At 37.6% G+C, this 15,479-nt stretch overlaps 1 protein-coding gene across 1 annotated transcript in view; it reads right to left on the bottom strand.

Annotated features, from left to right (window-relative positions):
* adcy2a (adenylate cyclase 2a) overlaps positions 1-15,479 on the bottom strand; it is a 56,076-nt gene that overhangs the window by 14,778 nt on the left and 25,819 nt on the right. Inside the window, exons 4-15 of the mRNA XM_063879553.1 lie at positions 6,644-6,793; positions 4,666-4,814; positions 4,378-4,489; positions 3,333-3,460; positions 2,290-2,448; positions 1,922-2,054; positions 1,659-1,835; positions 1,523-1,566; positions 1,263-1,343; positions 974-1,043; positions 636-733; positions 321-405 (exon numbers count right to left, since the gene is read on the bottom strand). Of these exons, the coding sequence (XP_063735623.1) occupies positions 321-405; positions 636-733; positions 974-1,043; positions 1,263-1,343; positions 1,523-1,566; positions 1,659-1,835; positions 1,922-2,054; positions 2,290-2,448; positions 3,333-3,460; positions 4,378-4,489; positions 4,666-4,814; positions 6,644-6,793 (1,386 nt within the window). The remainder of the gene's footprint in view (positions 1-320; positions 406-635; positions 734-973; positions 1,044-1,262; positions 1,344-1,522; positions 1,567-1,658; positions 1,836-1,921; positions 2,055-2,289; positions 2,449-3,332; positions 3,461-4,377; positions 4,490-4,665; positions 4,815-6,643; positions 6,794-15,479) is intronic.

The raw sequence follows: 15,479 nt of genomic DNA, 5'->3' as shown, positions 1-15,479 counted from the left end.
TGTACGTTACCCAGGAAATAAAGGAATAATTATTGCTTAAAGCAGGCTCCAAAAGACTGGTGTGCTCTGGCTTACATATGCGTACACCTGCGTTAACCTGAGAGGTACTCAGGCCAACAACAAGGGCACTTGATGGGCCATTAAGCTTAATGGAGAGACACTTAGACCTCTCATGTGCCTTTGATATGACATAAGGATAAACAATAAGCACAGAAGTTTACCGTTAGAGCAAGCATTTCCTGGTTAAGATCGAGGTTTAAAAGACACTTTAAGCACACTAGAGAGGCGCAATGATGTTTAAAGTAAATACATTTACTCACCAGGAAGTGTCCTATAAAACATATGAAGAGGATCAAGGAAAGGATAATAAAAGCCATTCCAAAGGATATCCCCAACACAATTGTCCTAAAAAAAGAAGAAGAAATGTCAGTAAGTTCATCAAGTTTACTTCAATTGAAGTCTTCAGTCATTGTGCGAACTGTAATAAGCATTAGCCTTAGCTCAAAGAATTGTATCAATGCACAGAAACATAAGCAAAGAGTAAATGTATTATATTAAATATACGCTTTACAACAATAACAGGGTAATACATTGGGTCAACAGTCATTTCACTTCTGTAATAAAAACATACATACTTTGGAAGGACGAGAATCTGCACAATGAATATGCAGAAAAATATCAAGCAGGCGCAGGTGACATAGTATTTGAATGCCGGCAAGGTGGTTGCTCTGTACTATAGAAGATAAAAAGTACAAGGTCAAGTTTCACCAAAAAGCCTTTAAAACTGATATCAAAGCTACTTCAAAAGCCTCTCAACTGTTCACTCAGACATGGCAAGTCTCTTTGTAATTTACAAGATTTCAGGGAAAGCTAAGTGTAGGTAAAGGAACTAGCAGTAGCACTATGTTTTGTTATTCTCTTTGAAAAGTGCTGGGGCATTTCCGGAGACGGGTGAATGATGCCAATCTCTTACCTCCTTCTCCAAGGATTTGTTGTGAAAGAATAACGATATTCTTTGGATGTCCTCGGACTTGAGCCACTGTCTGCAAGCACAACAACATACAGTAGTTATATATCAGATAAAAAGAGAATACTGGCTTTAAAATTTTATAGTACAATGGAGAGGCAGATATTCAATATGGTGCTATGTTGTGTCAACAGTTATAGTTTTAGAAGACATTTGCACGTACTTTACCTTTTGTGAACAAATATAATACCAAATAAATAAATATATAACTACATTTTATTTAAATAACGCTTACTTTTGCGAATTAATCCCGTCAAAGGTCCTGATCATCCTCTCATTAAGTTCCTCCTCAAAGCGTTTCTTCTGAGACTTTGTTCTTTAGGGGATAAGAAAAGAGAGAAAGAATATCTTTTAAGTTCACTTGATATTAGTCACACACATCAAAGCCTCTAGCAGCAGTATAGTCTATTAAAACATCTTGTCTCTGTTAGTTAATGGGATGAGCATAATCCTGCCAAAGAAAATTGAGCTGGAGCTGTAAAGTGAGCAGCTTGCCTTTCTGATCTCCTCTGGAAGTGATACTGGCCCATTGGCACATCCTAGACACAAACAAAAGAAAAGATACGTGTAACACCCCACAGCTGAATCCCACCATCAATTAAATAACATGTGAGGAGTAAACATTACACACAGCGGTGTTGATCTTCCCATTCTCATTAGTCATGCTGTCTCTGTGGTGCAGGTTGGCAAAGGGCTTGGCTGCTCCCCAGGACTCCAGGTAGCGGGTCATCCGGACGGAGGCCCTCATTTTTGCTCCGTCTGCAGTGTGTCTGGAACGGTATTGATGCTGAGGGCTCCGACGCTCCACCTGTACAAACATGGAATTAGAGTCATATTAAAGCATTTTATTCTATGTCCGACATTAATCTGATTTTTAATGGATGTGCAAGATACCTTTGGGTTGATGACCAAAAAAGTGATGACTCCATGTTCCTTTAGATAGGGGTCTCTTTCTTGCCCATCCCCATCTTCCACCTTATAGGAACCATTCAGGTGCTCCAGTGTCACTGAGGTGATGTGGACTCGCCTGGAAAAGACCAAATCAATCAATCAATTGATTGCTTACTCATGAATATAAAAGAGGAATCTACTGTATGTTTTATTTTATTGTATGTAGGTATTCTTATTAATAAGGACAGAAGTAAATCAACCAGAAACAACTGATGCAGATACAAATTAATGTAATGTGAATTTTTGAACATTGCACCAGAATAGTATGGCAACACAAATGGCAACAAGTTATTTACTCCTGCTCCACTCACCCTGGGACACCTCCTGCTTCCATGTGATTAGCCAGCGTGACATCATGTGACCAAACGTCATATTGCCATTTCTGAAGTCCAATTACTCCACACAAGACATTCCCAGAATGCACACCAACACGCATGTTTATGTCAACCCCAGTGGCATCTCGCACTTTCCTGTCATGCAACAAAAAACATGTCTTATTAATTTTGAGTAACAGATCATCACCGATAATATATCTCTTGTTAAAAAAGAGGGGACATTCCTCTCTCTATGACCTTTACGGTGTTGATTTCTTATTTTCCATAGATAAACCATTATTTTTTAAAGTCTTTTTCCCTCCATTTATTCTCTCACAGTCCACTCCCCTTTCTCTGAGACAATGCCCAGAGGTGAGATAGGATCTCACACTTACCACCAGACATTTAATTCAGCTAAATTGGCAATCAAGAAAACGCCTCTACATCTGAGCTAATGGTTAAATTATTGCAGAAGTGTATAATAGTCTCATGTAATTATATATATGTCACTGTAAGTTTCTTCTGTAGTTAGACTTTCCCACAGTTGAATCCACCTCTAGCTCCTAAAGTATTCACTTTGTGTGGAATTAGCAGTTAGCAAGTACTTATCGTCATTACGAGGGACGGTTCAATACCCGTCATTAAAAAATCACTGTTCCGAACAATATTTGAAATGCTTTCAGAAGTATAACCTAACATTTCCAAAAGTTTAATGAGACTATGGGGAGTCTTCAGTTCATGGCTGAGTTAACATGAGCATCAGCATGAGGTAAATTCTTAGAACTGCTTTTTGCCACTGACTTCAGTTTTCATGTGGTTGGATTGTGACTATTAAGTCAATTCTGTGCATGTTTCTGAATAATTTAATTACAATCCATTTACATTCCGGTCAGATATTTTTTTCATATTTTAACATCACTAAAGGTCTAGGCAGCAGTACTGCACAGTTGGAGGATGTTTTAAGATTAACTGAGATGGAAATGAAGCATCTTTTTTGCACTATGATTCTTTAGCAGCAATGTTATGTAACTGGGACTTACTTAATTGCCTCACACATGTCCAGACCCATTTTCACAGAGTTCTTAGCATGGTTTGACAGAGACTCTGGCAGGCCGGACACACAGTAATAACAGTCACCAAGGATTTTGATTCGCATACATTCATTTTCCTGCATAGACAAAGTTGGAAAATAAGATCAGATAAAGGTAACATTGACACACATTTTTTACATGACATGTTACTTGTTAGACGCTTTTATCCAAAGCGACTTACATCAATACAGACAGCAGCAATTTGGGGTGAAGTGTCTTGCCCAAGAACACATCGACATGCTTACTGCAGTGGGGATTGAACCTGTACTCCCCTGATCTGAAGACCAACGCACTACCCCACTGCGGCCTAATTACGTACAATTAAAAAAAAAATGTCTACATACCTACAGTAGCTGCGATGTGTACTACTTTATTAATGTCTGTGTGAAAATACTGGAAAAAATGTAATTCTCAATTTTTCAGTTGTCCTTGTAAAACAGGAAATCAGCAAAAACATGAGTGAGAGGTTGCTGTCAAAATCTGATACTACAGAAGTATTTGTTTTGGTATGCCAAGTTTGATAAAAAAATAACCACTCCCTTCAATTTGAAAGATGAATCACCTGCCATCAGCTCACCCTGCCTCCTATTGTTTTAGCACCCTCAGGTTTGCTAGGTCCAACATCTGTGATTCTGCATATTAAATAGCCACGTGCAAATGTTTGTCAGAGAAAATAAGGAACATTTATTGTGGAAAAACGATATATAGAAGGAATAATAGAAGACACATTTGCCTTAATGAACAGTGAGATGGTTAATCTTCAATGTTTGGCCAGGTATTTTGAGGAAGGAGACATATTCTTCATGAAGCAATAAACGATGATGACACCAACAGCTTTTTTATAACAGCATTAGAATTAAGGGTCGATTTTTAGCTTTTTCATAAAGTGACAATAAATTACATATAGACAAATGTTTTACTTAGACCCAATTGAAGAAAGTAAATTTGCACCTATGATACGTATGTTGATTAGTGATAATAATGAAATCTTTACCTTGGCAATTTGATCAAATTTTCCAAAGAGCTCATTCAGCATGTGCACCAGCTCTCCTGGTGAGCAGTCACTGGCTAGCCGTGTGAATCCGACTATATCAGCATACAGTATACTAGAGAAGGGAAATCATAATATACTGTGAAACAACAGTTACAGCTTTCCTGGAAGAAATAGCTTTCACAACACTGAATCTATATTTGGGCAGCTCAAATAATGAATATTTTTCTATGAACTCAGTCAAATATGTGTTTTTCTAGCGCAAAGGTATTCCAAAAAGAAAAGACTTACCTGACATTGGTGTGCCTCTGCACATAGAGGTTGTGAAAATTGTTTGTGTTCTCAATCTGGCCGAAGTTGGGGCCCTTTAGTCTCTGGATGATTTCAGCTTTCATCACACGGGCAATGTGAGCTGGCAGCAGGGACAACAGGAGACGCTCCTAATGGTAGGAAAACAAAGAAGTAGAAGGTAGAGTAGAAACATGAAGAAAAACAAGCAGTTAATGAAATACTATTATTATTATTTTGCAGAGAACAAAGCTTTGATTTTATTAAACAGAAGTTTTCAGATCAAAAGTTTGAATATCCATGTCATTATCAGGGACTGTCACTAAAAAGGTTTTACATTTTCATCAAACTGAAACTAAATAGAATCATTCCTAATTTATTTCTGAGGCATAAACTTTTGATGACAAAAGGAGACGAAGACATGTCATCATTATGTTACCTCTCTCCATTCAAGCTTCAAGTAAAGATTAACTCATGACTTCTTGTGACTCAAATGAATCATCAATGTAGAAACGGACTGTTTTACATTGAACACTCTTTGTTTGACAGCTTTTTTTTGGTCAAGGCCTAACCCAGTTCTCCCTGTTTTTCTCTGAAGCTACTGTAAGTATTACTCTAACTTAACTGGCCCAGTTGTAAGCAAATAAAACTCCTCTTAGGGTAAGAAGTCAATTCACCTCCAGCAAGTTTCCTGCCCCACTGATTGTCTCCCTGCACCGTGCTGAGGCTCAGAGGGAAGGAGAGGACAACGGTGGTGGCTCACAAACGCTGCCAGCGCTTTGGGTTTATTATGATGAATTCAAATAGTCCCCCTTGGATCACTCACAAAGAAAATGTATGCAGTGACTGTACTGCGGGGCACTTTGGATAAAAGCATGCAGCAAACAGCATATATTATAAGCACCCGAGAAAAATCCTCTCAGCACAGCCACTACCATCTGTCACACGCAGCCGTAGCACTCCAGGGCTTCTGTGAAGAAAAAAAGCTCCACCCACAGCATTTTGAGCTTCACTCATGGCGGTTGTAACAACACAAGCTGGATTCACCATAGGGATAACCAGCTCCTCCCCGACAACAGCTGGCTTGCCACTCATCTGACTTTACCCAAAAGCTACAACTGTAGCAGCTGTGATAAAAATCTAGTGACATCGCAGGCTCCCACAGCACTAAACCTTAATCAAAGCCTTGCTAATTTCTCACAACGTTCACATTCTATAATTTAATTAACTTTCTCCAACTTTACTCAAAGCATGTGTGGAAAAGCACAAAGGCAACAAAACCAATAACCTTATTGGATGCAATGCATAATTGCCTGAAGCTGTATCCAAATACTGTTATCCAAAATGTCTATTTTATTCGGCAGTAATCGGACTCTAATACAACTTTACTACAGAGATTTTAGCAGATGCTGTATGCTCCAGGGACTCAACGTAGTCATCACACTAACTGAGGTCCTTAACAATTATCAGTAAAACACAGTTTGTCTCATGTGTGGACTCCACTCCTTCCTGAATCACAGGAATCAGGCACTGAAAGCACAGAGCCAAATAGATCCCATGACTTCCAAACCCCCGGTACATTTATGCAAGCAGAGCAAGAAGATACATGATAAACTATTCATCTCAAGCTTTATTTTGACTCCGAAAATGATAAATCACCGAAGAGGATACAGTGCACGTATCACCATGTACTTGGTACTGATCTCCAAGTCCTGTGTGTGCCACAGTTAGTTAGTTTTCATCTGCTCTCCAAAGTGTTGCCATACAGACAGTGTTGCTGTGCTCATCATCATTACCATCACTGCCGCAGTCTCCTTATTCATCTTAGATAATCTATTCTCTATTCGTGCACATTTCATTTCACAATCATTATTGTAAGTAACACCATCAGCAACACCAGAAACCCACACTGCTTCATTCACTCAATGTCTGCCTGACTTTCACACGCTCACTGGTTATCAAGATGTATTGACATCTTTACCTGTTGTCTCTTCTCAAACTCCAGTTTAATTGGCGACTTGATGCAGTTGCAGGTGTCCTGGTAAGTCTGTTGAAGTGCCAACTCCATCAGATGCTTGTGGTATGCCCCCGCCATGTTGCCACACATGAAAATTATAATGTTGGCCAAAATCTGTACAGGAAGAGAAATAGAATAAAGCTGTGAATAGGAATACATCCAACATTACTTTCTGTTGGTGCTATTGTAAATAAAAAATACTGCTTTGGTTATTGGTTTTTAAACAATCCAGACATTAGCTCAAGGAGCAGGTGTGATGAAAAAAGCAGTTCACTTGTGTCTCAGTATGATAACTCTTCAGTGTTTTAGGTAGGAAATGTGTTTTATGACAAAGGCTTAAGAAAAACAGAGGCGTTTCCTTACGATATATTCCGAGAACCTGCAATGATGTTAACATGCACCACAGTTCGACAGCATCATAGATAAGATAAATGCAGTACGATGGTAATATGGAGATAATAGATGTGTGTGACCTCTATGCCACCCCTGCTCAGTTGTTTATTGCATAAAAATACCATCATGTATTGCCTCCATCAGCTTTACTGCAGCTTGATCAATCCTCCCTCTACCCTGCTGAATAAATACATTAAAAAATAAGAAACTCTACCATAAATAAACTCAGTGGCTAATGATGTGGTCACACCTCTTCTGTATATAAATAGACTTTCCCTTGAGTTCAGGTTTATCGTGCACAAGGACGTCTGTCTGTTTTTAATTACTGTTATTAGGACAAAAACACATAGGCTGTAAAGGTCCATGGCATGGCTGCTGTGACTTACCTGTTGTTAATAATAGTCATGCTTAAACGTATCTTTTGTATTAAGTAGTTTTATTAATGAGGACGCAACATTTTTCACACACTGATACACCTTTGCTACATTCAGTTTAGTTAAAAGAACCAATGTTGCAATCTGAAACTCATTAATAACATGAAATAAGGAAAGCCCTGTTTAACTGAAACATAGAGAAATGTATAGTTTACTAGTTGCTGATAGTTGCCATACATCCTGAGTGTCAACAAGACAGTGATATCTCCCAATGTGGTACATCCATTTTTTTAATGTTAACTCTAACCCTATCCCTAAACACACCCTTTTGATACAACAAAAAATCAAACACAACTACAGTGCAATAAAAAAAACGCTCTGGTACCTTTTTCCTTGCGCAGTTGCTCTATTTTTGTATTGAAACAGATAAAGGCAAGATCAGAATTGAACTAGAGGGAGACCATCCTTTTGCTTTTTGTTTTTTCGATACACCCTCAGGCCAAAACGAGCATTTCCTTCCCTGTTTTAAAAATGTAGAATATTGGCAAGGACGTCTCTTTTCTTCAACACTTTCGTATCATAGTCTCACAGGGCGGGAGGCGTTGCTGCACACACTCATTGGCAGAAACGATTCTTTGATCAACAGATAAATAGAGAATCGTTGATGTATTCACGGCACATACTGTATGTGATACTTTCATGCAATTTACGCTGTGTTGTATCCAGTGCTTATCCACACGGAACGCTTAAATGGGAAGAGCTGATGTCCAAGGACAATCATAAAGATAACAGTCTTGCCTCTCTCTTCCCCCATCCATATAACAGCAGAGATACAAAACAACAAACTGTTGTGTTGAATATGACTCAAAAGGGTAAACGCTTACTTGCCATACCTAACGAGCACAAATTGTCAAATTGGAAATGGAGACCTGTGATTTCCATTTCAAACCAATGCTTTATTTGCTTTCACATTCCATGCATCCCTCATGGCAACACTGGAGACTCTATTAAAGGAACTATTATGATGGGGATGTGGTCCAGTGATGAAAGGTGAATGTATAAAGACCCTGGAGCCCTAACAACCTTCAGCTCAATATTTTTGCAATTCAAAGCAAATGGATTAATGATTCTTTGCCATCATATCTTAACAAATCTGATGTTCTCTCATTCCTTAACACTGGTTCCCCATCTCTCTTTTTCACCTGCCTTGTCTAATTCTAACAATTTCATTTTCCAACATAATGGTGACCTTCGTGTCAAACTGACCCCTGGCAAGTTGCTCTCTCTCTTTTCTTATGTAACTGTGCCCAACACATTTACATTACAGCACTGGTAGAATAAGCCTGTGACCTTTTGCACAAAGAACAAACTGTTCATTTCAGTAATAAAAAAATACAAAAAACCCAAAACTGCCAATGTTAGTTTTCAGCTCACCAATGTTTATTGGATTATGTATTTAATGTGGTTCCTGTACTCCTATCTGTCAACCACCGAGACAACCACGTTAGTATTAAAAAATATATTTTAATATATGGTTGCAAAATGTGTCTTTCCAATTGATCTTTCATTTTGCAGTTAAGACATGACAAATCCTACTGTTAATAAAAAGACAATATTACCCATTACCACAACTAAATATAAAACAATGCACAACCACAAGAGCAATAATAGTAATAGTGTAAATAACATATCAGTACAGATGCACTTCTGCTGAGAAAACAGGATCTGTAAAGTAGGTCTACTTCTGCCCTGAAATGTATTTCAGATTAATGTTATAAGCACTGTTAATGTAGCAGTCTCTCCTCTATGTAGACAAAAGAAGACATGAGGGGGAGAGGTTGTATGAATATCAGGTGAGCTGGCTGGGTTTATGTTCAAATCAATGAGTGTACTTGAAAAGAAGATCCTCCTGCTGCTCACTGAGTTTATTATCTCCTGTCTGCACATTTCCAAACACTAAAGGTTATTTTCTCCTAATTAAAGGCATTACATATAAGCCTGGCTAGGTTTGGAACTGTTTATTTTCAATAGAAAGTCTGATGAAGTTTGTGCTAATAAAAGTGTTCAGAGTACAGGGGCAGAGAGCACACTGAATGAATGAATGTAGGCACAAAAATATGGACTGCAGTCTTTGTACACTGCTTTTCAAAAACGCATATATTGTATAAGATATTTTATAATCTCATTTTAAATAACCTGAAAGCCTTCTCATATTAAATAGAAAATTCATCCAGCTGCCCAGTCATTCTCTCTTTGTGAGTCTATTGATTCAGAATAAGTTGCACACAAAACATCAGTAAGGAGAGAAAGGGAATTTCTCCATGAGATTAAGGTAAAAAACTCAGAGTTAATAAGCATTAACATTAAAGATCTGTGTAAAATGTTGGACAAAATCCTCATCAAGTGTTGTAAAGTGTTTTAGCTGTTCAAATGATTACAACCTGGTACACCGAGAGGTGGATGCTGCTCTATTAGCTGACATATGTTAGACAAGACACTGACAGTGATCCAGGCCATCTCAAAGGTCATCTGTTTAAATCAGGATCTGGAGAAAACAGAAACCATCAAAAGTATAATATCATATTGAACATTTTAACATTTCCATTTGGGTTCAAATGAAGCCCTATTTCCCTTCAAAGAGGCAATATGTGTAATAAGCAACAGCTGCCACTCCTGAGAGACTATGTGAAATCCTATCAGAAAAAGCTGTAATAGAGTGTGAGTGTTGTGAGAAAGGCTGTGATTTAAAAACGTAAAAACCCAGGGCACATTAACAGAATATCTGAGTAGCTAAAAACTAAGAGTGTGGTTGCAGTTTTGAATATTCTATTGACTTGAATGAGACACCTTTTTTACATGAAATATGCTTTATCCTTTAAGAGCAAACACAGGCTGTAAAGCTGTGCAGAAACACAAAGAGACTAAACTAAAGCAGCTATCGTTCTACCCACCTTTTAGAAACATACAATAAACTGTACTATTAAGTACTATATAAGTACTATTATAAACTATAACAACACATAACTGTTGTACATAAAACATGTGAAAAGTGTAATTAAATATGTCTTAATGTAACTTGCACATAAACCTAAACCCAACAGGGGACCTTCACCTCATCAATATGTGAGTCGGTTCATCAAGCCTCCAATGAGCCAGCACTGTAAAGTTTAATGGACTTGACAAAGTGGAGATGTCAGCATGGTTCCCTCTTACTTAAACCGCCCCCCCCCCCAGCACATTTTAACCACAATATAGAAATGTCCAAGAGTATAGACATTTAATGGCTGACACTTACACATCTCTGTTGTAATAGACTTTTCTACAAATTGCTGAGGGAGTGTGAAGTATTTCAATTATACGAATAAATGTACATACCACAGATACTGAACCTGAGCATGTGTGTAGCTCCATGTCCATGCACGTGTGGGGGTCCATGAGAATAGTTTGACATTTTGGGAAATGCGTTGATTGATTTCTGTAAATATGTAGCCAAGAGTCAGTTAGTCAAGCTGAGCCTGAATACAAGGAAACAGGGGGAACAGTAGGCCTCGTCTGCTTAACACCCAAAGTGTACAAACAATATGTTGGGGTTTAACGGGGGCTTGGATGTTTCTTCACCTCCAGTGGTTTTGTCATCACTGGGAGGTTGCCAGGCAACCAGCAGAGACACTGGCTGCTGGCTCTAACTTCACATGTACTGTAGAGACATGTTGTAGGTTTTCTTATCTAACTCACGGCAGGAAAGCAAATAAGCATATCCCCCAAATGTCAAACTGTTCCCTCACAGGACCTTCTTGATGTACTTGAACAACTATTTTCGGTCTTCATGGGTTTTAGAGCTGTTGCCCTTAAGTAAGCAGGCAAACAATTGTTGTTGCCATTGACATGATAAAAGATAGGATAAATCAAAACCAACAGACCTCTTTGTTGCAGTCTTTAAGATGTTAGTGCTTTAAAACAACAGCGTTTGTTTCAAAGAGAGCCCAGAATGTCCCATTATTCTTTTCCACTAACTTTTTTTTTGACAGTGGATTACTCTGGTGACCTTAAAATCACCAACTCTCTAAGCAGCTATTATATATATTTTTTTATTCACAACTTCAAAGTTTGAGTCAAACAAAACAAATGTAAGGATTTTCCTTTGGGTTTCTGAGTTGTTGGTCGGACAACATAATGATTTGAAGGCAGTTTGACCTTTGGTTACAATGGATTGATGTGTTGCTTTATTTTTTAACATTTTAAGGACAAAAATTGTATTTCTTCCAGCACAGTAATGCATTAGGGAAACGATCAATTTGAAGTGCTAGTCACACACACTAAACTGCATATAAAAGCATAGTCATTTAAAGTTGTAATTGCTACTGGCTGAGGCAATTTACTCTCTCTGAAGAAATTAGAACTTCAGAAATAAAACTTCCATTCAGTGTCCAAAAAGGGGTAATTATTCAGTCAGAGTGCAATAAAGTTATATTGAGTTACCACCTTGCCTTATGCCTCTGCTAGTTAGTTTTGTTGCAGTTAAGTGCAATGTCCAAAAAAGTATCAATTTTTTCTCCACAGTACATTTGTGTGACTTTTCTGAAGTCCTAAATATACATTATACGTACAGGCGGTCAACCTGAAATATTATGCCTCTGTCCTTGGCAACAGCTGGCATAAAGGCATGAAAAGCATGTGAGCCAATTTGCCATCTGATTGAACAGCAAGTCGTAGTGCTATAAATCCATCCTTTCTTTGGCAAAGCTACATTGAAAGCTGGAGAGTTTTTCAAAGCAGCTGTCCAGTAGTTACCCTTTGTCATATAAACCTTAAAGTGTCCTGTCACCAATCTTCACTGCTTTTATCTAGAAAGGAGCATGTAAGCCTGAGCCTGTCTGCACACAAAGGGTTCAACCACCACTGGTTTATTGCCAGAGAAACATCAGAAGAAGAAAATGCATGCAGTCTTCCCGTCTGACGCACATACAAAAGCACAAATATCCAGTATAGGATACAGACAAACACTTTAGTAGGCAATATTAATAAAGTATCTCCAACATTGTATATTATTTAAAATCATTGAGACGTTACACAATATATTACATTTTGGAAAGCCTGTGTAGTTGCTGCATACCGTAAAGGGGAAATCAATTACTGATCCAGGAAATGAAATTGCTGGTACTGCATCGCATTGAATCAAAACTCATAAAAATGTTGTGACCAAAGTTCCTGACTGTGGAGAAAATTAGATGGCCTCTCTTTATATAATGTCATTAAATAGCAAACACTTCCTACATACTCTACTGTGTTTGTAAAAAATGTAAAGCATTTATGTGATACCCACATTTTTTTTCATATGAACTTGGGACGTAATTATGTATTTTTATGTCTATGGACTGCATTTAACTAACAGAGCAGCACACATGATACAAATACATCACTTTATGTCATCACACGAAGAAAATGGACTCTGATCAAATCTCAAGGAGCTGATCAAATCAAGCTACATAAAATGATTAGTGGTAGATTACTGGGATGCATTACTTTAGCAGTTAGTTTGGATAAGGACTGTATTCTGGTTTCACATGTTATTGAGTCAAAGGGAAAAATAATTGAATAATGACCATTTATGTCCAATCTCCTCAGGGGTGTTGGATTTGTTTCTTTAATGTGTATAATACATATTTTGAGGATTATTGTATTTTGATGATGCCTTTCCATGGCCAGGAACTCCTCAAAGGTCTCAAATCATGCTAAATACAAGTATAGTAGACTAATATGGCAGATTTACTGTATATTAGGTACATATTGTATGAACAACTACTTCTATTACACTACAGTGACAGTTACTCACAGCAAAGGACAAGGTGTCACGCTTATGGAGATGAAACAGATGCTCGAGTCTACATTGAGATATCTGTGACAAACATGATTCAAGATAAAGAGCTGCTATTTTTAAGCTGCTGCTCAGAAAGATATATTGGCAATCGGTCCAATTATAGGACACATTAGTGTTTTCTAAGATTGCTCCCGGTCCCTGGCTATTGCATTTCAGTTGGTAATATCCCTAAAATATTATCATTAGGTGTTGTCATTTAGGAAGGGTAAGAGATTTACAAAATACACATTACATTGTAATGCTGAATCTGTTTAAACACTTACATCATAAAACTTAAATGATCTTCTTTATAATGGTAATAAAAACACTGCTTGGTCAAAGACTTGCATGAAAACATTTTTTAAATTAGTAATAATAAATAATATATAGAGTGTGAAAACAAAAAAAATGTGTGCATTGCAAATGTTATCATATATCATTTTATATTACGAAGAACCTTGCTTTTCATTTTATCTTCCCTGCTGCTATAGGCAAATTTCACTGAAACATTTGAATCTAACATATTAAAGTGAGCAGGCATCAGTTTATTGGCTCCAATTTCCCCCTGACAGAAAGCAGACTCTTAGGTGCTGTTTCCACGGCCCTTGTATTTACATGCATAATCTACAGAACATAGAGAATGGCTCTGTTGCCATAGTCTGCACACTTTGTCATTTCTATTTATACTCATACAAAAAAAAAGTCATACCATCCATTTGTTATGTGAACTCTTAACTGTTCAATCCTGTATTTCATTATTGAATATGTTGCTTCTCAGATGCCGGACTGTCCCTAAAGGAATTATTTTTGTTTATCAAATTTGATGTGCTGCATGTGTACCATAATACTTTATGCCTAATTTGTATCTGTAATCCTAATGACCACAAATACAGACTTGGTGCTAAGCATTCAACAAACTGATAGCAAACAACATGACAGTCATTGACAACAAACAAATTCTGGATAGTAAAACATAAAGCAGATAGTATTTGGCAGAATCTGTGTTTACTAGCAGGCATCACGTGACTTGGCAATGTCACGTCCAGCCCGGCATGCCATCTCGACTGCTGATTGTGCAGCAATCTGTCTCCTTCCAACAATGCTTTTGTTACTACTCACACGCTGTTCAAAATATTATGGCTCCCTAATTTCTCTTTCACAGTCATCTCTCTTATGAAATTAGCCACTATCAAGTCAATATCTTCATTAGCAGATGGAATAAAAAAGCTAACCATTTATTTCAGTTTAGTCCAATTTATCTTCTCTGTCTGCTATTCATTTAAAGTCCCTCCATATTTGTGACCAGCATTTCCAAATGCAACCATTAACATGCATATACCTATCTACCTAAAGTGTTTCTACAACTCTTAAATAACCATCAAACTTTCCAAGTGTTGTGTGTTTTTCTGACACACAGTTGACATTAACAGCAATTGCCAATTAGTCTAATTCGCCGATATGTTCATGAAACAGCCATTAATGATTTGTGTTGATTTAACGAGCTGTTAAGTGTAATTTTTTTAATAAAAAAATTACACTTACAAGCATACTCCATCATAATCTAACATGTCACATATGAAAAACTATAAATAAGAGTTAAGTTAAAATAATTAGCTCCACATCCAACCATTTTCCATTATAGAGTCTTAATGTGTGAAGGTATTTTAATATGGCATCTAATTTGATGAAGTTATTCATGTTTCTGAACCACCTTTGTATGCATTCACACAGCTACGATCAACAATATCTACGAGGATATTCTCTTTAAAATGACACTCCTCTCTGGCGGTTTTCCACTGGAATTATGCTGACAGGAACACTGACCTGATGCACAAGAGGAACTGGCAGAGAGTGACCATGCAGCACACAGCCCCAGGCTGCCCAGATGCCAGTATGGCCATGGCACAGTTACACATAAAAGAAAAGCGGACCAAATAACAGGCCATGGCGTCGGAGTTCACAGAAGCGAAAGAAAATGTTTGTGAAGGTTTAAAAGTAGGGAACGCAAACCCACATCAAGATACACAAACGAGAATCATCATCTAGAGCGCTTTGCATAGCTGTTGTCATCCTGTTGTTATTTTATAAGTCTATGGAGCACAGCAGATGTTTCCCTGATATCTGAAGGACAGTCTGTCTTTGAATACTCTAAATTATCCTTTTTTATTCTTTAAAG

Source organism: Eleginops maclovinus, chromosome 3 (genome assembly GCF_036324505.1).
Source record: "Eleginops maclovinus isolate JMC-PN-2008 ecotype Puerto Natales chromosome 3, JC_Emac_rtc_rv5, whole genome shotgun sequence".
Classification (NCBI taxonomy): Eukaryota; Metazoa; Chordata; class Actinopteri; order Perciformes; family Eleginopidae; genus Eleginops; species Eleginops maclovinus.
Note: the sequence above shows the minus strand (reverse complement) of the source record. Positions and strands in the feature narration are given on the sequence as shown.